The 25,032-nt window shown below is 57.0% G+C and overlaps 1 protein-coding gene across 5 annotated transcripts in view; it reads left to right on the forward strand.

Annotated features, from left to right (window-relative positions):
• DNAJB6 (DnaJ heat shock protein family (Hsp40) member B6) overlaps window positions 1-20,899 on the forward strand; it is a 66,003-nt gene extending 45,104 nt beyond the window's left edge. For 3 of the 5 annotated variants that reach the window (XM_035029884.1, XM_035029885.1, XM_035029888.1), the window contains one exon: window positions 12,845-16,036. In XM_035029884.1, coding sequence (XP_034885775.1) covers window positions 12,845-13,164 — 320 coding nt within the window. In that variant the 3' untranslated portion in view covers window positions 13,165-16,036. Of the gene's footprint in view, window positions 1-4,696; window positions 5,011-12,844; window positions 16,037-19,512 lie in introns of those variants that run through there. The other 2 variants (XM_035029886.1, XM_035029887.1) reach the window with 2 other exon arrangements.
• Window positions 20,900-25,032: the final 4,133 nt, after the last annotated feature.

Raw genomic sequence — 25,032 nt, forward strand, 5'->3', positions numbered from 1 at the left:
TTAGAATCTGTGTACCTAGTCTGCTGAAGTCTGTTCCTTACAGAATGGCCAAGCTTGGGGGGGGGGGGGGGGAGATGGCATCTTTCTAGTCAGTGGTCATTTCTGTTTATTATCTTCTAAAGGTTTAAAATTTCTCCTTGATGACCTACCTCCTACCTATCACTACCCTCTTCAGGGACTGCTCTTCTCAGTTTTCTTTGAAGCGCTACCTAATTAGTTTGGAATTTTATTTTCAGAGAATCGAATAGTAGTTTATAATCGGTCTTACTGTCTTTGCTGTTGGATTTCCGTAGTGGCGAAAGTTAACCATCAGCATGTTCAGTAACAGGATGGAGGTAGTAGTAACCATTTCTGGAGGTTTTCAAGCCCAAAATTGCCTAGTAAATTGGAACAGTTGATACTGTGTGGTCAAGAGGGGTTGACTTTTATGACCCAATGGCTTATATTTAAAAAAAAAAAAAATTCTGATACCACCTCAGGTGTTTTTGTGGTCAGTACTTGTGCATTGGGTGGTTAAATGATGCAAGTCCTTCAAGAAACGTTGACTTCCATTTTTCTTCATCCGCATTTCCTGTGTCCTTCCAGCATGTAATGCACCCGCTTTGATTTTTAGGTATTTCTCCCAATCTGGTCATGTGGGTGACTTTCTGTTCTTGCTTCATCCGCTGTGAGAATGCTATTCTGTACTCCTTGAGCTGTAGTGATTGCATTAATTAGATGTAGACCTTGGTTCTTAGTATGATTAACAGTTGGGACTGCGATAGGCCAGATGACTTTTGGCTATATTAGTTTCTACATCTTGACATTTGAGAGGGTCAAGGGAGGGGAAGTTATAACAGCTCTTAACCATATCAGTCAGAAATGTAGAAGTCACGGAGATCCAGAGACCAGGACTTGTTGGGACTTTGGAGTCTCACTTGTTAGGGAGAACTGGTCGTGGGCATCAAGAGGCCCATCAGCTCGCTGTTTGCCCTCGGGTGGCAAATACTTTCCTCTTGCCTTTGTTGTCAGGCACCCTCACACTACCTGGGTGGGTGAGTCATTTACTGGGGACCGTCGGTCCTTTTCCTCGTATCTGAGCATTCAGAAAACAGAGGACCTGTTCTGGAATGCAAGTGTGACGAGTAGAGGTCCTTTGGGGGGCACCACTCACTGAGCTGGTGCTCGAGGAGTAAGCCCAGCATGGCAGTGACTGTCCCTTTCCATTCCTCCTCGTTCACCTGGGAAAGCATCGTGCCCTGCTCCTTCATGCCACGTAATGACCAGGTGTGGCTTGGGAGGGCTTGAGGGTGCATCTTGGTTTACAACACTTCTTTGCTCTTTGGGCCCTGACTAGTAAATGTTCAGTTTCATAGTCTTGTAAACTGCAGTTTATTACATACAGGATTGATGTGTGTCAGGAAAGCGTGTCTCGCCATCATGCCCTTCTCCCACCCCACCCTCCTCTTACGCTCACCGCTGGGGACTGCATCCTGATACTGCAAGCATTCCACACATGGGTAGTAGATAGAGAACACAGGCCTTTTTTAGCAAGTGGCAGGGAGCCTCGCCGAAGAACCGTGGAACTGGAGATGATGTTGCAGAAGTCGGATTGGCTCCTTTCTGCTGATGCTTTGGGAAAACCACCTTACTCTGGTGTGACCTTCTGCCCTGTGCGTGGACTGAGTGCACAAGCTGGTACAGTGGGGGTGGGTGGATCGTAGCATGTTGGTTAAACTTCAGTCTTTTTGAGTTGCAGCCCGACACACTGGTGGGGACGGTTGCCTGAGCAGAAGCCTGGTTGCTGGCGCTGTCCCTCCATCCCCGCACACGCACGCGGTGAAATTGCAGTTGTGTGGAGTCTGAAGCCTGTGGGAGGCTTGTTTCTCAGGCGTTTCCTGCATTTTGTTTCTTTCATAATAGAGTTAGATTGTTTTGAGTATTAGTACACCAACATTCTTGTTTGTATATAATTCTTAATGTATGTGCCAAGTCATGTGGTTATGTTTCTTTCCTAAACAGTTTATTTATTTATTTTTATTTGACAGAGACACAGCGAGAGAGGGAACACAAGCAGGGGGAGTGGGAGAGGGAGAAGCAGGCTTCCCGCGGAGCAGGAGCCCGATGCAGGGCTCCATCCCAGGACCCTGGGACCATGACCTGAGCCGAAGGCAGACGCTTAACGACTGAGCCACCCAGGCGCCCCACAGGTTCAGGGGTAGAATTTAGTGATTCATCAGTCTTCTATAATACCCAGTGCTTCATGCCCATCACCCAGCCACCTCATCCCCCTACCCCCTTCCCCGTCAGCAACCCTCAGTTTGTTCCTGAGAGTTAAGACTCTCTTACGGTTTGTCTCCTCTGTTTTTGTCTGTCTTTTCCTTCCCTTCCCGTGTTCATCGAACTCTGGAACATTTCACGAATTTGCGTGTCCTCCCTTGAGTGGGGGCCATGCTAATCATCCAATGTTCGTGTGCTGCTGAAGCGAGCACCCCGAACAGTTCTTTTAGTGACTTCCCAGCCTATCGTTAGGAGGTAAATTTCCCCTAAGAGGATATTAAGTACCAGTATTTCCTAGTATTGATGGTGTGTTCGATCATGTCATGAATACACAGTATCATAGGACTATATACTTACACACATGCATTAACAAAGATACTAGGAGAAAACTGGACCACCAGAACAAAGATGTTCACTTGTCTTCTCAGCTGCTCCCTTGGTCAGCTGACCCTCTCTGGCATCAATGTGGTAGGGTGGCAGGGAGGATGTGCCAAGGGCCTCATGAAGCCAGGCTGCCTGGCCAGTCTGCCTGCCCCGAATGTTAGGAACATTGCTGCTAATCAACCCTGAGCCTGAGCAGATAACCTCTTATCTGAGACTTTGGGGTTGCTTGATAGGATGCCAGGGCACTAACATGAAATCCAGAGCTGGAAGGAAGAGAAAGAGTGGTGGGCTCCATGTGTCCTGTCCTGTCCACCATCTCTGCTTGTCTTTCCTTTATTCATGAGCCATTTGATGAAGGGTCCATGCAGAGTTTGTTGAGCTGTGAAAATGTGTTCAAGGGCGTTGGGAAGGCATGAAGGACTGTCCAGAAGGCATGAGGAAGAGTTCCCGCAGAGTCCTGTGAGTTGTTGCCCGTCATCTGCCAAGCAGGGGTTGGATTCCCAGGCGGTTCCCGAGTGCCCGGCAGGGCCGGCTGGCCGGCCCGGTGCGTGGCATGTGCTCGCTCGCCCTTTGTGCTCTTGTGGCCTTGGCCTGATGCCCTTGTGCACCCCGGCAGAGTGGCTAGCAGCTTTTACCCCCAGTCTGCTCTTGTGGGAGCAGTTACATCAAATGAGGTTCCTAGAAGTTCAGTTGGGTTGAAACGTGTGCATGAAAATTGACATCACTTTCCATAAAGAATACTTCCCCGTCAACAATGGATTCCTCACATAACTTGTGAAGACTCAGTGATTTCTAAACTGGACATTTCTTTGGTTAATTAATTGGGTGGAGCATCTTGTTTGCTGGGGTTAGCTGGAGCATAACGTGTTTCTCCCAGTTCCGGGGTCCCGTAGGTGCATGTCACGGCGGGGTCTTTGTCCATTGCCTGCTCTGTGGAGGGGATGGCCCTTTGCAGTGGTCATTTGTTCATTGGACTTACTGTGTGGTCGTCTTAGGATCTTCTCCAGAAAAGTGGCTTTGTTTGACCTTTGGTTTAATATCCTACATCTGCCACAGCCAAGTTTTGTCTCATTTTCTTGTATGTTGACACATATTTGTCTCTTTGTTTCTTTAATTTACGTGGACTGTTTGTGCTGAAAACATCTGACTTTCTCCCAAATGTCTTTCCGTGTTCCTCTTGTACATTTGCGTCAGACATACAGCTGTTTCAGGACTCCTCTCTCCTTTTGTTCTTTGGTCTTATTTTATGCCAGGATCACCCTGTGTTGGTTGTAGTGGTTGCCGGAAAGGGCAGCTTGTTCTCAAACCCATCTTGGGTGCTCCTAATGCTTCGAAATGAAAGGCACAGTCGGCTCCAGGTACCCACGCTTACCTGATTTCCTTTACTAACTGGCTATTGGGTATACCTGAGTGAGAAAGTAAGTTTTTATATTCCTTTTTATCCAGTTGCTTCACTGTACTTTTGGCTTACTCTGTTTTTATTTTTTTTAGAGGCGGGGAAGGGCAGAGGAAGAGAGAGAATTTTTTTAAAAAGATTTTGAGAGAGAGAGAGTGCAGAGAGAGGAGCGAGCACGAGCAGGAGGGAGGTGCAGAGGGAGAGGGAGAAGCAGACTCCCCACTGAGCAGGGAGCCTGACGTGGGGCTCCATCCCAGGACCTTGAGATCATGACCTGAGCCGAAACCAAGAGTCAGTTGCTCAACTGACTGAGCCACCCAGGCACCCCTTGGCTTACTCTTTTTTTTTTCAAAGTATCAATTTTTTATAGCTAGATAGCCCTACTAGTTTTCGCCTATCTCTCCCTCCCCCATTTTTTCTTACCCAATCATTAATACTGATAGTAGGGGTTTTTCCTCTTGTTCTCAGTAGTCTGGTTTTAGTAGTTGACTTCTGGGATTATGTGCTTGGCTGCAGCTTTCTCTTCCTGTTGAAGGAGAAAGCTGGGTGGCGATGCTGGGTTCTCTGACTTGAAGTCCCTGGTGCTCCCGAGTGTGCGGGAGGGTCTGGCCCGGATCTTTGTTTCACTGGGGTGCCTTCTGTGCTCTCTGTCCCCAGGAGGAGAGGCGCCTTGCCGGCGAAGTCCTCTAGTCTTGGCATGTTTTCCAGTTACTGATACCTTCACAGTTTTCTGCTGTTCCTGGTTTGGTTTTTCTCCTTGTCGGTTGAGCACTTTGTGTTTCCAGGGAGCATGGCCGTCCGTCGAGGCTCAGGAGGCGTCAGTCACTCTGGTGAGAGTTCCTTCTCTCCTTGCATCTGTTCTTTCTGGAAACACTAGCTTTTAGTACTTTCCTATTGACAGGTTATCCAATTTTCATCGTTTTTCTTCCTATTCTCTTTGTTAGTTGCACTTTGAATATTTACAGCCTTTTTGTTCACAAATGGGAGTTTTTAAAATTCTGAGTTCAACGTATAAAACGTTCTTCATTTCTGTTGGTTTTTATTTCCATTCAAAACATGGCCTAGAAGATATGAAACACCTGTTGTTTGGGATGAAGGGCTCAAAAACTGCAAGTTTTTACCTAGTCGATTCTGTGAACTTTATTCTGCTGGGTTTTTTTCCTCTCTTGGTTTGGTTATTTCTGTCCCTATTTATTTACCTTCTAAAAACGTTTAAAATGTTAATCCATCTAAATTTTCCAAGTGAAGTATGGAGTCTAATTTTTATTTTCCTATATGAATGGCAGTTCTGTCCTTTCCCCACTGTGAAATGTGACTTAATTCTTAGTAATTTGCCTTTGGATTTTTTTTTGAGATCGCTCATTAGGATACTGCTACGGTGAATAACTTTGTTAGGGACGGATTTTTAAAGAGAGGATACCTTGGCCCCTAACTCACGAGAGCGCGCTCCATTGCCCAGCCGCGGGCCTTCCCACTGGCCACAGCGGGGTCGGAAGTGGAATCGAAGCAGCCCGCTGTCTGCGCAGCGTAGTCTGGGGCCGACCGGCTGGCGAGAGGCGCCTTCAGAGTGCTGGGACAGACAGAGGCTCCAACACGCACGATTCTCTGTGTCCTCACGGAGTTTTAATGTGTCCCCTAGTTTTCTGTTAAATTCTCTTTTGAAGAGAATTTCATGGGAATGGTGCTAGTGAGTGGTGCTCACTGCTGGTGTTGAGCGGACACGGGGGCTGAGCTCTGGGTTCCCTGGCGCCGCGATGGTGCACCCGGAGGAGCCTGCCGGCGCTCTGTGCCTTTTCTGTGGGCGGGGGCGGGGGGAGCGCAGGCTCCGGGTTACTGCCGGTGTGTGGTTCTGATTCAGACAGCTGCAGCAGGTCCTTGGCACGTGCTTTGCTTCATCTGAAAGAGGTTTTTGAAAGATTTAACAGATGTCAGTGTTTCATAGAAGACGCAGTCATTGAGAAGAAACTAGAAAAAATCAGATTTTATGAATATGCAAACCTGTGGAACTAGAATGTTTCTTCTGCTTTACGATGGGTCTTCTCAAGATTCATTTCCGTTGCTGTTAATTACCTCAGCTGTTCTCTGTCTCCACGAAGTCCTGCTTTGGAGCTGGGGTTACCGAGGACCGTGGGCCAAGCAAGCAGGCCCGGCAGCCCAGCCCGCTCGGGGCACAAGGGCTCCATTCACAGTTCAGGTGGCATTTTCCTCCCCTCTCCCCACGCCCACGCGGGTCCTGTCCTCTCGAGGCCCTGCTGCAGCTGGGGTAGGGCTGTGTGGCCCTGAGACCTCCGCCAGGTTCGCTGCAGGGACCTCGGGGGGCCGGGGGGCTGTGTGCTGGTGTCCTTCCACTTTCCGCACCATTTCCTTCCTGTGCATCATCCTCCGTCCTTGGCGGCCTTTGGGTTGTACGTGGGGGGTCAGCAGCCTCCTGCTACCAGTGAGGCATCAAACGTGAGCCCTCGTCACAGGATGGTGCCAGTCCCGGGAGGGAGGCCCAGTGACTTGAGATAAAGCCGATGCAAGCCACAGACGAGAAGATGAAGCTCTGGCTAGTGTGCCTCTGCTCTCTTCCTTTTCCGGTTAGGATTGTGCTCAAGCCACCCGGACGCCCCAGGACACGTGATGGCCCCGTGTTCCAGGCGTCCTTGGCCTCACTGCCGCCATAACACTTTCTGCAGGTGCCGCGGGGTAAGCGGGATCCAGCCCGGTCCCCCCAGCCAGTCCGCACGGTCCGTCCCAGGTGCTGTGCCGGGTGGGGTTTCCCCGGGAGGCCCTCCTGCTTCAGGAAGTGTCCTGGGCCGTGGCTGTGGCCCTGTGTCTGTCGGGAGGTTGCCAGGCTGCACGGTCTCTAACACCATTAGGCCTACGCCACACAGAGGCCTTTGAGGTCTTAACAGAGGCCCATTGAGGACCCACCCCTGCCTGCCAGCCCCGGGAGATGTGCAGTCCGCCAGGCCCGGCTGGGGGAGAGGTGGTCGTGTATGGTGGCCATGTCGTGGAGGCGCGGTGCAGCGCCCCGGGACCAGGTGAAGGAGCTCCGTCCTCGGTTTCAGCTGAAGTACTGGTGGGGAAGCCAGCAGCTCTGGGGCTCAGGGCCCAGCTTCCTTGTAGGCTGCTTTGTCGTGGCCCCTCCCTGGCCTTCACCCCAGATCGGGGTTCCACGCACCTGCTCCCAGCACTGCAGCCCCTCTCTGCCTGGGCTTGGGCCCCACTGTGACTTGGTTTCCTTTCATGTAACCAGCCATGGTGTGCTTTCCCTGTGTCCGGTTACTTGGAGAACTAGTCCTTGTCTCCCTTAATGAGCCGGTCTGCCTTCCCAGTCCAGCTTGCGTGGTGTCCCTGTGTCACGTGTCCACCAACTGCTGGCTGGAATCGAGTCGTTGCCTTGTTGAAAACCGCTCAGGGACCCTGTCGGCTTAGGAGACATTTCAGGATCTGTGTGGTGCCTGTGTTTTCCTGTTCCTGTCCCAGGCCTCTCCATGGCCGCTCTGTCCTACGTCCCAGGCACATCCTGGTCCGTGCCGCTCCCTGTGCTGTTCCCATGTCCCGTTTTGTCCCCTTTGGGGGAGCTGCCCACTCACCGTTGGTCCTGCATGCTGTGGATGTGCTGAGCACGAGGTGGGTGGCGCGGACCTCACCGTGGCACTGTGTTCTGTGCGTGGGTGTCCCGTCTACTGCATCTGTGAGAACAGGAGCCCTGCCCCACGCCGGTCTGCAGTGCCTGGCACAGACCGGGCCCTGAGGTTTGAGTGAGCCTTCTGATGGGCCAGTGGTGCATTTTTGGGTGTTTGTGTCATCTCGCATTGTGTTGGTGGTGGTCATGACTTGAGTAAGTAGGGATTTGCACCCCCCCGCCTTGCCGGCGCCCCTGCCCGGGAACAGCAGCCACAACCAAGGCCTCTTGGATTGTACTTATTTGGGAAAAGGGATTCTGTTTTTATCTACGGAAGTTTGTTTTCATTTGCATATTATCAGGCCAGAGTGCACTCACTGTATCTGGACTCCATTTGGGGAAAGAACGGAGGCAATCTGACGGTCGGCCGTGCGCGCGGGGCAGCTGCTGAGCATTCCTTTCATAGCTTCTCGATGATCTCAGCGTACTTTGGCTCGGACACTGCAGACCCTGTTTTTGTTTTTAAATTTTATAACTTGGTGCTGCAGGGCAGGACCGTTGCTGGTATATTTAGTTTTCCGAATGAAAAAGGTGCTCGGATTCTTGTAAGCAACATGAAGTTCAGTTAATTCACACGCAGGAGAAAACGCTTGCTGAAATCACACCGAGGTAGTAAGTTCTGGGTGGGTTGTAGAACTAGAGGGGACTACTTTTTTCCAGGTATTTGTGTTCTGTATTGCCTTCATACAGCACAAAGCGGTCAACTCAAATCGTCGGACCAGCAGGAAGTGCCATAGAAGAGCAAGGGTCTAGTAATTCGCGAAGTCGGACAGGGCCTGGGAAAAGGCTGTGGAAAGCAGCAAACCGCGACTTCTCAGGTGTGACCGTGGGTGTAGGGGATGAGGTAGGGGCGGCCGTGGTCAGTCTGGTTTTAATTCAGAAAGCTGTAAGTCACACCGGGCACCCGGGCACCCCGTGGCTTCGTGAGGTGCTGGCGGGCGTTGCTCGGGCGAGTTCCCCGCAGACACTCTCGCCCAGCGGTGCGGCCCTGAGACGGCAGCGGGAGTGTTTCCGACCCGGCGCTGTCGCGTCCCGGGGCTTTGGCGGGAACCGAAGGCAGAACAGAGGCTCTGAAGATGGGCTGGGGTGGGGGGTGGGGGGGCGGGGCGCGCGGAGTCTGGTGCTCCGGAAGGTCGGCAAGACTGCTCTGAGGTTGAGGTGAGGCAAAGCCAGTTCCGGTCCCGCGGTACTCACCCCCCTCAGAAGCTCCCTCTTCGCAAAAATGCACCATGAGGCCGGAGCAGTGGGTCCTGACGACCGGTTGACCTGACCCTTTGTGCCGCAGTCCATTCTGACACGGGGTGCGGGACGTCCTCGGTCCAGAGGCTTCTCCCTCTCCTTTCCATGTCGAGTCCCCTCCCCTTCCCCCTCCCCGAGGCTCTGCTGCGGTGGGGGGCGCGGTGGGGGGCGGCTCAGGCCCTGGCACGTGGAGTCTGCAGCCCGGTGCTCAGCCTGGGGGGCGCAGGCAGGCTTCCCGCCTCATGGTGAGGACCAGAGGCTCCGACTCGGAAGCGATGGCGTTGCCCTGGGGTTCCAAACGGTCCAGTCCATCGTAACCCTCATTCTTCCTGAAACCAGCACCCTTTCCTCAAACTCAGGCGTACGTGCAGCCATCAGGGTGAGGGTGGTGGCCCCCCGTTTCATAACCTTGTCAACGCCTGCGAGCATACCACACATTTAGTGGCTCAGTGAGTGCTTTGAACGTGCACGTGTGGACTGAGCCCTTGCAGAAAGTATCCAGCGAAGATTTGGGGTAAGACCGCGATTTAATCTTCGCTTCTCATTTCCGTCCTTTATCTCCTTTCCCTGAATCATTTTTCCTTGTTCTTGAGATACTGCCAGGTTTTGTGGGAACTCTGTGGGGTCAGTGACCTGATTGTTCCTGCTCCAGACCTGAGGAGCTCTCGGTGGCATGGCGGGCCTGGGGGAGCATAGAGGTCACTGTGTCCCCCGTAAGGGTCAACCGTGTAAATCAGGAAGAAAGCGACGTGTGGGACAGTAGGTGCTCAGCTGTGTGTCCTTCCACTATTTCTGAAAGGGGCACTGTGGACCTGACAGCCTAGCGCTCAGCCCTGGCCACCCACCCTGATCACGCGGTAATTCCTGCTGCAAGGCCTCTGCAGCGGGGCTCGAGGGAAGGAGCCTCGTGGGCGAGAGGCCTGAGCTGCAGGGGCACTAGGATTTGCCCAGGAGGTTGGGTGTGGGGAGACGGAGGACAGGCACTGAGCCTCTGGCCAGAGCCAGTGGGCAGGCTTGGGCGCTTGGGGCCTGGGACCCCCTGCAGGACTCCGGCTTCCTGTGCAGTCCTGGAGTCAGGGACATGCTTGCCTCCTGCGCCCTGAGTGTGTCCGGATCCGAGAGGTGTGGGAGACGTGGCACCTTTGCCCAGAGTCTGGAGTGGATGGAAACCTTCAGCGTGCAACTGTTTTCTGTCTCTGCATATTCAAGGCATTCTCAGACTATCGTCAAGCTTAACATCTTAGAGACTTCTGGTTTCTAACCACACAGCAAACCCAGGACATGACGCGGCCTTGGAAGCCGGTGTTTGTGCCCGTCCTGGGCCTGGGGCGAGCAGGTGGTTTAGTGCAGCGAGAACCGGGGGTAGGTAGGACGGCCCAGTCCTGGTGCTTCTTCCCCACATGGTGGCTCGTGTGGCCCCGTGGTGGCCTTCTAGCTCGTGGGGGCCTGTGTCCAGCAGCAGACGCCCACCTTCTCTGCACCGTAAGTGACGGAAGTGAGGCCAGTGGTCTGTGCCCAGACCAGTTCACTGCTCTTCCATGGGGGGTGGTCCTTGGCCATGGTGGCTGCAGGTGCTTGTGGAGGTGGCAGGGAAAAGGCCACCTCCTCTTCGGCGTGTGCCGGAACGGCTGGCAGGGAGAGACTCGGATCCGAGTGTTCCTGAACTGGGGTAAGTAAGCTGGGAAGGGCGCGACTCCCCCCACGTGCCCCCGTCCTCCTCCGCCACGTCCAGGCCAGCCACTCACAAAGCCAAGCCCACACGGAGAGGTACTGACCATGTTCTGAACTCGTGCTGATATTTTCTTCTGTGTTCCACTGTTGATTACGAGGTGTGGTGGTGTGGGGCCCGGAGGGGTGGGCCGTTTGCCCTCGGAAGTTTCCTGCCTCCTTCCAAGGTGGAGAGAAGCTGAGCACGTGCCTTGACGCTCAGGGCACAGAGCTGATCGTGGTGTCCCCTTGGGTGCCGCGGCCACAGGCCCCTCCCTGAGGGTGGCTCGCAGCCGGGACGCCTACAGACACCGAGGTCCTGGCTCCCCGCCCTTCTCCACTCCCCTCTGCAGATGCAGGCTTTGAAGTCAGGTCACCACGTAGCAGTTACTACTTGTTGCCAGCTCCTTGGGGCTTACACCGTGTATTTGGGAGTGATACTTCTGTTTTATTTGCCAAAAACAACACAAGGCCACATAATCAGACCACAGACCCCCCGAGAGGTGGGCTCCCCTCGAGTTCTCCCCCAACCGCGACCTCGGCCCCGCTCATGGGCGCATTCCTGCTGCAGACACGGGGTGGTCCTTGGTTGAGGCACCTGCCCCAGAGGGATGTGCCTGCCAGGCCTGGGGTATCCGTGTCCTCTCGTCATTGGATCTGATTCTGAGAAACCCTCAGTGGGTCAGAGGTCCTCACTGAAAATGTCTCTCCGGGCCACGTGCACGGGACCGCCGAGCGTTCCCTCGCCCTGTGATGGTCTGCCTGGTTAATCGGCTCCAAAACGAACATTTCCGTTTCGGCCAGCATGTGGGACATGAGCATGGTAGCCGGGAGAGAACGGGACGCTGGCCCTTAGCCCGGCCTCGCTGCGGGGCTGGGGGGTCCGAGTGCCGGAAAGCACGGAGCACGTGTGTTGCGCCCAGGGTGTCCGGAGCTGTGGGGGATTTTCAGGCTCTTTGAGGAACCAGAGACTCACTTTGGAAAACCTCTAAAATGCCAGTCGCACGATGCAGGCTGTGCAGGACTTCTATTTCTCCAGCAGTTTCTGTGCTTGGCGTGGGTGCTGGGACCATGGAGTCCGCCGCCTCTCACCAGTGTGGCCATGACTCCGGTGCGAGGGCAGAGGTCACGCCTGGGTTGGGGTCGGTGCTTGTGGCTCGGAGGTTGACCCGTGAGAAGGGCTTTCGCGCCCTCCGAGTGATCTAGGTGGGCACTCTGTCTTGCCCGCGCTGAGCCTGCACCTGGTGTGAATGAGCCGAGTGCTGACACCTGAGGCTCCGACGGGGAAGGCGGGGACGGGACAGTCCACGCTCTGTGCACGCTGGAGGTCACACTTGGAGGGAGGTGGTCCCTCATGCACTTCTTGGGGCTCGGGTTCTGTGCGCTGGCTGGCTGGGCATCTGATGACTGTTGGGCCCTGGATAGCGGACGCCCCCACCTCCCTCCAGGGGAGGGGAACGCCCCCGGGCCCGTTGTTCCCTGAGATGGGGGTGTGACAGCATCGCTTCTGGCTTCATACGGCACCTTTCTCTCCACCTGCGCGCCTGGTCATCAAGAGCCTTCAGAGAATGAAATTTGAGATCATTCAGTGACGATTAGAAGTTGTTTTCTGATTTAATTCCTAGTGTTTATCTAATGTGCAAAACTGCTTTCTATTGTTTGAAGACCAGTAGACACACAACGTTGAGAGGACTGTCCCATCTTGGGTGTGTCTCTGGGGTGACAGATGACCCGCGCGGGCGGGGACACGGGCGTCAGGCCCCCACCTCCCGGCCAGCCAACCCCTCCTCCCCTTAGATGGACAGGTTCTAGAATTCAGGCTGCCCGGGAATGCGATGGGAGGCTGCATCTGGAGCCCTTTCCTTGCAGGGTGATAACCGCTGGGTCAGTTTTGACAAATTTTCGTGGGCGGCCTCGCCCCTGACGGATTTCAGTAGGACTCGCGCTCTGACAACGCGTGAAGTCGCCCGCGTGTGTGTGTGTGTGTGTGTGTGCAGGGGCGGGCACGAGCAGCTGTGTCCCGGGCCTGTCCCAAGCCCCTGTCTCTGAAGGTTAGGGTCAGGCCCAGATAGCACAGGTGGTGGACTCAGCGTCTTCCTTCTCCTCCTGCAGGGGCGCGGGGGCCCCCAGGACAGGTGGAGAGAGGAGCAGTGCGAGCTCACGCCCACCCCGTCCTGTGCTTGCAGGTGTGGCCGATGAGGACGCTCTCCTGGAGGAGTGCCGGCGCAGAGGTCAGAGTGCGCTGCCTGCCCAGCCCACCAGCACCAGTGGCCACTCAACGAGGCCACACAGGCCGGCCTCCCTGCCCAAACCCGAGTCTCTCCACACGCGTGAAGAGGAGGACGAGCCAGGCAACCAGCGGGCCACCAGCAGCCCCTGGGACCCCTCCGTGCTCTCTGCAGGTGTGCAAAGGGAAACCGATGTGGAGCTTCCCGGAGGGGACGGCTCCCTTCCCTCCCGAGACCAGAGAGGACCGAAATCACTCCTGTGCTGTGTCCTGACCTGAGCGGGGCGGGGCGGGGCGGGGGCCCGCGAGAGGCTGCTCAGAGCATGGTGGCGGCGGGAGGAGGCCCCTTGCTCTCGGCTCCCCTCCCGGGAGATCCCCCAATTAAAACGGGGTGCCAGTCTTCCACGATGGTATGCGGTGTGTTGTCTTGGGCAGAGGATGACAGGTGCTGCTTCTACTTTGAATGTTCCTTTTTGTCACTTTGCACTTAGTGCTTGAGTTCTTGCAACTTGGACGGGCCACATGCTCCGAGCCGCTCACTGAACTGTGGGCCCCTTGCAGTCTCGGTGATGGAATGTTCTGCATTTGCTTCCTAGCCTCGTGCCTTCACTTGCGCTTGGTTAAAAATAGAACGGAGCACCCCTCCTGGACACCTTGTTGCCGCCTTCCTCCCAGGTGGAGCTGTAGTGTTTCCTCTGTGGCCTCTGGACGCGCTGGGTGATCACGACCCCGTTGCTCCAGGGCCCTGGCTCTGCCTTCCTCCAGCTTCTTGGCTTGTAATTTCTTATGGAGCCCAGATGGGTCTTTGAAGGGAATTCCCCATAGAAAGTTCTGGGTCATTTCTGAGAGATGGCTGTGCCATAGCTTTGACCTGCGTTCTGCAGCCTGGCGTCAGATGAGTTTGAATTATTCATTCGCGTGACACATTTGTGCCCATCCTGGTTGTCGCCACTGGGAGCCGCCACAGTGACCGTAGCGTGCTATGTGGTAGATGAAGACATCCGTCCTCGGTCCCCTGTGTCAGGGTGACGTCAGGGTACGCGCGAAGCTCATTCTGTGGGCCTCCGCAGAACACAGCATCGCAGCTGGGCATTAGGAGGATGAGGTTGGGGCCCTTCCTGCCCCAGAACTTGCTATCGGGCAGTTGGTCCCTCGCAGCTCCTCCTGGTCGTCCTCAGTCAAGCGGAGGTGCTTGGTAGGGTTTTGCAGAGGACAGAAGGAATGTGGCGCCCACTTGACCATGGGTGTCTGGGGCTTCGAACCACGGCACAGAGTGCACTCGGGGCTGTGGACACGTGGCCCCCAGCTCTGGCCCGGAGTGGTGCTAACGCAAACGGGTGGACTGTTGGGAGACGTTAGCCTTTTCCTGTGTAATTGAATGGAACGTGGAGGTTGTTGGAAGAGCTGTATGAATTCGGAAAGAACTCACTCTGCCTTGAATGGGCATGTGGACATTTTCCCAGCATCGGTTGTCAGCTCTTGGTACCGAGTGGTCTTTGGGCAGGGGGCAGTGTGGTAGTCAGGGGCCGTGGCAGGGGGCAGGGTCGTAGACTCCGTTTGCTTGAACAGATCACCGTTTGAACAGTGATTTTTAAGGAGCTATGTCTGTCTGGTTGGAAGGACCCCATAAACCTACGTACTGGGTTGGAATATCCCAGTTCCCAAGAATCAGGTGTGCAGAGATGGGCCTCCCTGGTGGAGTCTTATTCGCCAGACAGCCAGGCTTCTGGGGCAGGACGTGGGACCATCACCAGCAGAGCGGGTCCGAAGGGCAGATCCCAAGTTCAGAGCGAGACCCGTGCTTCCCGGGCGAAGCTGCTTGTTTGCTCTAGATCCTCGGAGACTACACCTGCCAAGTGCAGCATAAATTAGCCCTGCTGGAGAATCCTGGGATACTAGGGTTTTTCATTCTTCTCCCTGAAATCTCATGGTTTTGTCAGTTTCTACCATCAGGTCCCCTCCAGGCATGTTTTTGACCCTGGCACAAGTCTTAGACAAAAGAGGAGGGGGATGGACATCCAGCCCCTTTTCCTTGGCTGTTGGGAGGCTTAAAGGCTTGCCTTGTATTCCCGGAGTGTAGCCCCTCCCTGATGGGGTCGGGACGGCCAGAACACCTTTGGGGGGTGGGGGGGCAGGTTCTGATGCTGTTGACTCACCATGAGTAATGCGGGCTTGAAAAGAGCGTCAGGGTTAAGTCAAGAAATTCAAGACCTGAGTCTCATACAGATGCATAGTGAGCTCGTGCCGGACACTTCGGCTGACTTTCTAAGCTGCCCCAAAGGAAGAGTTAACGGACTAAGTGAGAAAAGAATGTGGCACAAAATCGCAAATTGGGACGCAAAGCTGGTGAACGTCCTCCAGGCTAGTCAGACTGTCACCCTCAGGGTCTCCCTCCCGCCGGCAGAAGGCTTCGCTTCCCTGCATAAACCATTTCCAGCTCTCTTGGTCCAGTGTTGCAGGGCCCGGTGCCAGCCAGTAATAAAGGGGGGCTGGGGCTCCTCCCAGCAGACTCCCCGGAGCTCCGCATGAGCCCTCGTCTGGGGACACCTGGACGCTGCCCCTGGCCGGACAGCCTGTGTGCTCCCGCGTAGTCTGGAGGCGCCGCGCTTCCAAGTGATTCTTCTTAAGAACGAGCGAACAGGAAGGAGCTTGGTCCCCGGGCGCCTCCACGCCGGAACAGCCACTAGACGGAGTGGCCCCTGGGAGCGCGCCATGGCCGTGCGGCATGGAGGCGGCCTGGCAGCTCTGGGAAGTGATGATTCTGGGCTGAGGGTGCGCTCTCACCTCAGCTGTGCTCCTCCGGACTCTGAGTTGAGTGCTCCTGGGAGGCTTTCCCACGTGGCCGGCACAGCCGAAAGACTCGGGATCCAGGTCAGGGTCCCGTGCAGCGTGGGGAGCGGTGGTGTCTGTGCTCGGCGGGTGGGGGGGTTGGCGACCGCGGAGCAGGGGGTGGTGGCAGGCGGCGCGGTCTTGACCGGCTGGTGTGGCCGTTCACGGGCCACTGCGCTGCGTTCCCGGCTCCCGTCCCGCCCCCCTGCCGCGCTCTTGGCACCGTGCGTCACCTGGACACAGTCCGAGTGCAGTGTTGAGAGAGGGTTCGTGCTTTTCATGTGTGGACCCCGCACAGACTGGGTGCGTCAGGAACATGGAACTGTTGAGAAGGAAAATTAAAGGTACTCGACGTGAAGAAGAATTCACGACTGAAAGAATAGAATTGGTCCTTTAACTTTGTTTTTTTCTGCGCGTGGGGTTTGAAGGAAGCGTGTGAGCCAGGGCCGCTGTGGGCGCTTGGCCTTGCGGAGTGCAGGGGGGGGCCGCAGCTTGGCTGCCTGGCGTCCACGCTGCTGGCCGCTTGGGGCAGCTTTTGAAGTCGGTCTTTTTAATGATACTAATTTACATACCTAACATGCTTCTCTGCTAAGAACGCACGGGGCTTTAAAACGTTTCCTTCCGTGAGGGATCCTTAGTGCGAGCCGTCCGGCCTGGCTGCAGCCCGCCTGGTGGTCCTGGTGAGGGGTGTCCGACCAGCGAGGAGGCGCGGACACGGCCGGGCGGCCGTTCTGTGAATGCACCAGCCGTGCAGGAACTCCGGGTGGCGGGCAGGCCCCTTTCTCTCGTACGCTTTGTCCCAGAACGCAGATACTTTCAGAGACTATCCCAGTGATTCTGCTTTACTACGGACCCCATGTGCCTGCCGCCCCGCGGAGCCCGGCAGCGCCCGCCTCACCTGGATGCCCCGGGCGTCGACCTCTGAGTCCCAGGGCTCTTCGGAGTCCCGGCCCTGCGCTGCCATCCTGTTGTCCTGCAGCTTTAGATCCTTACCATCCGAATCACGCTACCGCTTTGTCTTTGGCGGGGGAGGCCTTGGTGAAAACTTGCTTTGGTGCTGCCCTGCTGGGTGGCAGAGCAGGTGGATTTGGGTTGGTTCGGACGCCCCTCGAGGTTTGTGCCACAGGTGTGGCTTGGGTGGGGCCGGGGGGGACCTGGGAATGGGGTCGCGTGCTTTTAGGGGCACCCACGGCCGGTCCCTGTGGAGCCTCTGCCCTGGGCCCTGTCCGAGCACCAGGCCCTTGGCTCCCTCCACTGTTGGAGTTCCTGCAGACAGACTTGGCTGTCGGGGTAAATTAAACTTGTTTTTCTCGGTCAGCTCTGGGAACTTGCCTCCGTAGTGACTGGAGAGCCCCGGGCAGCTCGGCTCTGCTGGCCGTTGGCCCCTGTCTTTGAAGGAACCGGCAGGAGGGGTGGTTGCGGCCAGTGCCTGAGCAGGGTTCTGGGGCCACGAGGCCTCGGGCCCGGTCTGTAGCCTCGGGCTGGTCAGTGTCCCTCACGTGCCCCAGATGCACGGGTGGGACACGTCAGCTGGGTCACAAGGGCAGCGGCTCCGCACCCCCAGAATCTTGTCATTTGTGCTGAAATTCCTTTAGTTTGTCCCAAGTTATTTTTCTGTTGTCATCTTAACAGAGCCTCGTGGTAGAAGTGACATGTTACTGGGGACTTTGAGTGCGGTGCGCTGTGACAGCAGGTGCTCTCTGGGGGAGGGGCTGGGGCCAGGCAGCACCGAGTCCAGCTCTGCCCCGTGTGTGCCCAGGGTCCCTTCTGGGTCAGGTGTTAGGATTTCATGACTGCAGTGGTGGCCACGGAGGTCGGGTCTCGGAGGCAGGACAGGGTCAGGGGCCTCAGCAGCTGGCCCCACGGCCGCCCCGTCTTCCTCTGGGGCCTTCTGCTCCCTCAGGCTCGGTTGTCATCATCGAGCCTGGAAGTCAACAGCTCAGCAAAGCCTGCTCGGACGGCACAGGGAGCGTAGAGGGGGGACAGGACTTCTGTCACCTTGCTCTGACCGGCGTCCCGAGCCTCAGGGACGGGAAAGATCTGTCCCTCCGTAGTAGGTTAGCAGGTTTTTCTTTTTTTTCTCAGGTTATTTTACATGTAATTGAGTCTGGTGTGGGGAGGGGAGGCCGTCCTCCCCTCTAAGAAGTGACGCCCACAGTCGGCTGAGCCTCCAGACAATCGCACATGAGGCCTCTGAACCCCATTCCCTGTGTGTTCCTTCAAAGCCACTGGCCGTTGCTGGCCACTCACGGCCGGCCTGGGACCCACCTGGGACCGAATGGGGCCATTTGGTGTCACCTCGTTGTGCCTCCTATGTGTAATCACGTCCAGTAATGGACCCACCGACACGTCCCCAGACTAGCTCTGGTTCCCTGTTTGATGCCTCAGAGGCTGTTCTTCTACCGCGCCCCTCGATCATGGCCGTTGGGGCCCGTTCCCTGGATTTGCCACCGGCTGCAGCTGTGGTGAGCCCTCTGCCTGCCCTCAGCCTTGCCCTGCCGAGTGGGTTAGCCCTTTGTCTTCTCCCTCCCGTTGAAAACTCCGATGCAGCTTCCTACACACACGGCCCTGGGTGTCTGGCAGGTATAACAGCCCCAGGTGGGACACGCAGGTTGCGTGGAACCTCAGGTGCACGGGCTGCAGGGAAGGCGGAGAAGGACTGGGGAGCACAGGGCCTCCCGCGTCACTCGAGGGAGGACTAAGTGGCTCTGAGGCCTGGTGTTCCTGAGGCGCGTGTGGTCTCCTTCAGTGCTGTCACGGGGTGAGTAGACTGCCCTCGGAGGCGGCCCCCTGGCAGCAGGTGGTTGAGCCAAGCCTGGGCAGGTGTCGGGGGCTCCTTGTGTGTTGGCTGTCGGCCCCCATCTAAATGACAGAGGACCCTCGTGCCTGGGATTGTGGTTCTGCAAAGGACGAGCGTCGTGCCCCCGTGGCGTCTGCCGACAGACTGTGTCAGCCCCATCTGGACGGGAGAGGGTGCTCCAGGATGTGGCCGTGTCCTTTAAAATCCCGAGAGTGCTTTCACATGGTCTTCGGGCAGGTTCAGGGGCCTGACGGTGTTAAGGCCCAGTCCCACAGTGATCGGGCTGGTTCTGTCCCTCGTCCTGTCCAGTCAGGCCGTTTAAATACAGCCTTGTTACCTGAAATCTGCATCCAGCCCGTGTGCCGGCTTGCTCTTCTTCCACCACATCGTTTGGACCGATTGCGCACAAGGTCCTGAGTTATTTCTGCAGAACTGAAGGGCTCTCCAGAGGGTGAGGTGGTGTGCATTCACCTGCAGCCAAGCACACGTTAAGCCCACGGCACAGGGCAAATGGAAGGTTCTCATCCTCAGATGAGGAATGGAGATGAACAGCCCAGAATCCGTGGAAATGAGCCCACAGCCGGGCTCGCCCCTGCGGACGGGACTCCCGTCTGGCCAGGGCTGCAGGGAGCCCATCCCCGGGGCGGAGTCCGCCCTGCCGGTGGGTTGCGGGGGCCGCGCAGGGGTGCAGGGTCTCGTGGGGGCCCCGGGTGGGGCTGTCGAAGGTGAGCAGAGGGGAGCGTGGGCTGAACGCCCGCCCCCTGCATGGCTGTGGCGCTCTTTGAATCGGTCAGAGGCCGCACTGTGTGGTGGAACGAGGCAGCCGGTGGTTTTGTTGAGCTTCAGGTGTGGCCTGGAGAGAAGTGAAGAGACCTGACTCTATTGTGTCTTTTTTTTTTCTTTTTTTAAACACGGGGGAGTATTTGGAAACATGTTTGCCTCTTAGTGGGGAAGCAGCCGCTGTTCTGCACAGTGTTTCACGAGCCGTGTTTCCTTAGGATTCAAAGAAGGTGGCAAGAGGAAGAAGCAGAAGCAGAGAGAGGAATCCAAGAAGAAGAAGTCGACCAAAGGCAACCACTAGACGGACTGCAGCCTCGCTCGCGCTGCCCGAGGCGGCGCCCAGGCCGGCTCCGTGCGGTAGTGCGTGTTAGCTAGCGGCGCCTGCTTTGCCCCTGTCCCGAGACCACACCTTCTCAGCACGGGCATGCGGAGGACGCCTCAGTCGGCGCAGGGGCGGCGGGAGACGGGAGCGACGGTCGCGGGTGGCGGAGGCATGGGTGTGGAGCCTGCCCGACTGCCCTCGCTCCTCCCGGCACTAAATCCGATTGCGTCTCCTCGAGTGGTTAAGGACCCAGCGCCTTCTTTGCAGCTGCTCAGCCGCGACACCAACTTGTGAGATACTTCTAGCGTTAGGGGTGTGAGGGGTGCCGGCAGATAACGGAGTGTGTTCTCGGAATGACTTTCTTTCTTCGTGGCGGTAGATTTCTGGGAGCCAGGACGTAGTTAAGGGCAGGGTGGCCGAGCGGCATCGTGCATCGCGTCACGGCCTCCAGGGTGCTCGTCCTTCAGACCGGGGGGCGGGCTAGACCTCCAAGCAGCGCTGCAGGGTGGCCTGGCCACATCCTGGGGGGGCCCCAGGGGTGAATCACTTTAGATGTAAAGTCATTCCTTACATTTATCGTAGGTTTAATCTCTAGCCTGAACTTGACTTCAAATATTGTTTAATTTTTGCTAAATCCCATCTTTTTTTTCCTTGGACCCTTAATTCTTCTTAGCACATTCACAGGATCCTACAGAATTTTGTTGGGTAAATGCCATCTCTGGGTCATAGTTTGGGTCACGCGGGGAAGAACAGATGAGGTGTTTACACACACACTCTCGCGAGAAGATATGAACAAGGAGGCGGAACGAAATGTTTCCGTCTGTAAACATTGTCTCCTTTGCAAACATTTTTTTTTTCCTGGCAAGATTCTGTGCGGTTTCCGTGCTTCTGCCTTTGCATGATCAGCTGCTTCTTAACCCTCTGCTACTGACTGGATCCTGCGCTGCCTTAACCTTCCCTGCGCGCGCCCTGCCCGGGCCGTTCTCCGCCTCAACACGAGCGCGTGCTCACGGGGCGCGGCGGTGAGGGCCCCGGGCAGGGCCTGGGTGGGATCGGGGGTGCCAGGGACTTGCATCTGCGGCCGCGTCATGGGCGTGAGAGCCAGAAATGAGTGCAGCCGTTGTGATTTTAAGATGACTGTTAGGGAGAAGTTGGCTTTGTTTGGCTTTGCTGGGGAGGTGGTGTGGACTGGGGTTGACTGCTTGTTGTGGAAAATGTGCCCGTGAAGGCCTCATGTATTTTCAGTGCTGCCTTACACAAATAAAGCGTAAACGCAACTGTTGCTGCTCATGAGACGTCATTATTGGTATAGCTGCGCATCGCCCTGTTCTCCGTAATTAGAAGTGAAACCGTCCTTGTCTATCATTTCAGTTAGGAGCCATCCAGTGCCATTGGGGGCAGGAGGCTGGACGGGAGATTCGGGGATTCGGGAGACGGTGGGACGAGGTGTTGAGTGAGGGACAGCACCCCACTGAGCTGACCTCGTGTGAGACTGGCGGCCTGGCTGGCAGGGAGGGGGACAGCGGAGGACGTGGGGGACAAGCGCTGTTCCGCCCGTCCCAGCTGTGGGTGCAGCATGACCAGGGCCGTGCTGGAAACCAGCGATTCTGGGATAAAGAGGCCCACTCGCAGGACCCAGAGCCTCTCGCAAGGGGTCGTTTGGTCTGTGGATGTGTCTCCGATGCTCGCACACGGGGATCTGCTGTTGGCACCCGGGAAGGGCGTGAGGCCAGGTTTCATCGCCTTGGCCCCTTGCTGTGCTTTGAGGCCAGTCACGTCGGGACGCAGCATCTGTGGGATGGTGTCTTCCAGCCACGCCTGGAGCCAGCTTCCATCCGGCTCGGGGCCCCTGGTCCTCACATGGCCCTGCGGGCGGGCAGCCCACGTCCACGTCCACGTCCACAGGCTGCTCGCCCTAACGCTTCCCTCAGTGAACGGACGCCCCACAGGCCCGGGGAGCAGGGTAGGTGCCTGCTTCCCAGGTCGTGGGGCACGGCGCACCGAGGTCCCTTGGCCTGTGTGGAAGAGTGTGAGCTCACACCCCTGCTCCTGGGGAGTCTGCTCCCCCACCTCAGAAGGCGGGGTGCCGTGCAGAGGGCCGGGGTGCGAGTGCCGGTGCTGAGGCTGGTTCTCAGCGGGCAGCTGTCGGAGGGCGCTGGGGCCTGCTGGCCTCCTGGAGGGGCTTCGTGGGTGCTGAGCGGACGTCGAGGGTGGTGGAGGCAGAAGGCACCCACCCGCAGCACCCTCCCGGAAGGGGCCCGTTTGGGGACAGAGCTTTTGGGACCGGGTTGGGAGGCGGTCCTGCTGTGAGGAACCACGCCCCACACACCCAGGGCCGTCTGCCAACCTTTTGCCCCGGTGTTAGGAGGAGTAAGGGCCGCAGAGCTCACTTTGAACAGATGCATACACACTTTTATTTTGAAATCCTTGCACATTCATGGGAAATTATACATACGGTGCCCAGGGTCCTGCGTGGCCGCACCCGGTCCCCGGAGTGGGAGGGCAGCGGTAGAGCCAGGAACGTGACGCGGCACCATCTGGAAAGGGGGGCCATGACGTTGCTGACCGCGCTCCCGGGCTCCTGACCTGGCCTCTTGCCGCCGAGCACGACGGAGGCTCAGGCGCGCAGAACCTTCCGTCTGCTCGCTGTCTCGAGGCCACCGGCCCCCCCACACCCGCTGGGCACCTGCTGCCCGTGCCTGGTTCCCGCGTTGCCGGGGTGAGAATGAGGCTGGGCTCCGGTGGTCCTCCAAGGAGCCCCTGCTGCCAGGGCCCCGTCCCAGGCCCTGCGGCAGCGGCGGGCTCGCAGCCCCTCCCGGGCCGCCAAGGTTTGGATCAGCTTCCTCCGTGTCCCTGCGGCTCCTATGGACCCTGCCCCATGAGCAGCACGTGTCCTCACTCTTGCCTGCACCTGGGGTGCTAGCTGGGGCCCCCCACGTTCCCATCCTCGTCCCCTCCACGTGTGTCGTCGACGTGGTTCTCCACCAGATGTCGGGGGGTGGGTGGCCGGGAACCTCCTCCCAGCGCCGTGCCCACTGAAGCCGCCCCGGGGGAGGCGCTCGGACAGGGCCTCGGCGTGCCTGGGCGCCAAGGCAGAGGCGTTCGTCTCCTTGTCGCGGGTCCCGGCTTCACCGCGGCCCAATTGGGACGCGCCCTTAGCTGAGGGCCGTCTGGCTCGTACAGCCTCCGACGTGTGGCTTCTCAGAGCCTCACACCGCTGACGTTCACCCTCCAACAGCTCCAGCATTGTGTCATCCCACGACTACGTTCTGTCCCAGACCCGCCCGGACGGGACCGTCCTCCCAGGAGCACCGAGGCCGCAGCGGGCCCCCTCCCAGACGCCCGACAGCGGCCGTGTGAGGAGCGACGAGCTGTGCTCCCGGAGACGCCCAGGCTGCCTTCCTCTGCTGAGGCTCTAGCCCCGGCCCCCCTCGCCTGCTGCGCCCTCGCCCTGGCCGCGGACGCGCTAATCACGGCCTGTCAGCAGCCTGCGCATCAGCCTTAATTCTTTGCCTTTTGTCTCGGGGGTTTTTATAGGTTTCGCTTGATCAACAGCATTCGTTCTTAGTGAACAAACGGAATTCAGTTTTTATGGCATGAAAATTATTGTTTCTCTGACCGACTGGCCATTACACGGTGACACGGGGTGGCCCCGGATGACACAGGACAATGAATCTTCCCTGTTCCTGAGAGTGAGTTTGATGGATGGGGTAGCAGTCAGCCATCTGGGTCTGGAAGGGTGGGGCTGCGCTTACAGAGATCCTGGGCTTTTTCCTAGCCAACGGCCTGGTTTGGGGACGTCTCTTCTCAACCTGATGGAACCCAGACGGGAGGGGGGCACCCTCCAGCCCTCTGGCTGCCCCTGGGGGTGCCGCCTCCCCATGTCCCTGTTCTTGCCCCTGATCCCAGGGCAACAGGCCCAGGCCAGCGTCTGTCTGGAGAGGACAGAGCTTCCCTCCCCGGGGTGGGGGGTTGTGTACAGTGGGCACTGATATCACGTTTCTGAGGGAGGCTTATGGTTTGGGAGCACCGAGGGTGCCTGGCTTTATCCTGTCCTTCTGCAAAGGAGAGCCCAGACCCCAGGACGTCACATACGTTTCTCGGAGTCCGCAGAGCTGGGCGAGGTGGGATCCGGCTGTCCTGCTCCTACGGAGCAGACCCCAGACGCTGCATCCTACATATCCAACATGGTCTCCCTCTGCTTTCTGGGTTGGGATGCTCTAAAGACGAATTTTCCCAGGTCCACTGTGGGTCTGTGAAGTGCACTTTGTACAGAAAAGCTTGATAAATGCTCCTTTCTTTCCCAGGGCTCCGAATAACCCCTTGGTGCTCTGGCTCCCTCCGAGGACAGCATGGCGGCCAAATACTTTCTCTTTCCAGTCCCCTAATGAGCTTACAGATTTTAAGATCTTTCTTGTGTTCCATTCTTTGGAGTCACACCCCAGGACACTAAATCTCACACCTTATCTGTCCAGAGGGATGATGATACTGGTGATCGTGAGGAATATGTGTATTTAACAAGGGTTATTCCAGGACTCAGAGTAATTCTGGGTCCTGGTGTGCTGTATCACAGAAGCTCAGCAGAGAGCTCTGGCCTGCACGTGCCCTATCCCACAGGAGGGCACGGTGGGCCCAACAGTGACAGCAGAGGGTGCCAGGAGAAGGAGGTCAGTCTCAGGGACCAGAGACATTAAAATCCTTTGGGAAAAACTCAGGGGCTATATGGAATGAAAAGGCAACACAACTCCCACATTCTCATTTCCCAGGGTAACTGCAGGCCCAAGGAATTGCAGGCCTAATTTTCGGATGACCAACAAAGGCTGGAAACCAGGTCACCCTTCTCTCTTCCTGGGCCAGCTTCTGCCACCAGCTCTTTCCAGAACCCCACTGCCATTGGTCTAGTGGAGGAGGGCCCACCAACAATGCATCAGTCCACCCATCCATCCATCTATCCATCCATCCATCCACCCACCCACCTATCCACCCATCCATCCATCCATCCACCCACTCATCCATCTACCCAACCATCCATCCACTTATCCATCCCTCCATCCCTCCATCCATTCACCAGTCCATCTAACCATCCATCTGTCCATCCATCCATCCATCCATCCACCCACCACCTATCCACCCATCCATACACACTCATCCATCATCCATCCACTGATCCATCTACCCATTCATACACCCGCCTGTTGTCCATCCATCCACCCACCCACCCATCTGTCCATTTATCCATTCACCTGTCCATCCATCCATCCATTGTCTAGTCTGTCCATCTAATCCATCCATCCATCCATCCCTCCATCCCTCCATCCATCCACCCACCACCTATCCACCCATCCATCTATCTACCATCCATCCATCCCTCCACCCACCCATCCATACATCCATCCACCCACCAGTCCATCTACCC

The sequence above is a fragment of the Mirounga leonina genome, unplaced genomic scaffold (genome assembly GCF_011800145.1).
Source record: "Mirounga leonina isolate KUSES-001 unplaced genomic scaffold, KU_Mleo_1.0 Mir_321, whole genome shotgun sequence".
In the NCBI taxonomy this organism is placed as follows: domain Eukaryota; kingdom Metazoa; phylum Chordata; class Mammalia; order Carnivora; family Phocidae; genus Mirounga; species Mirounga leonina.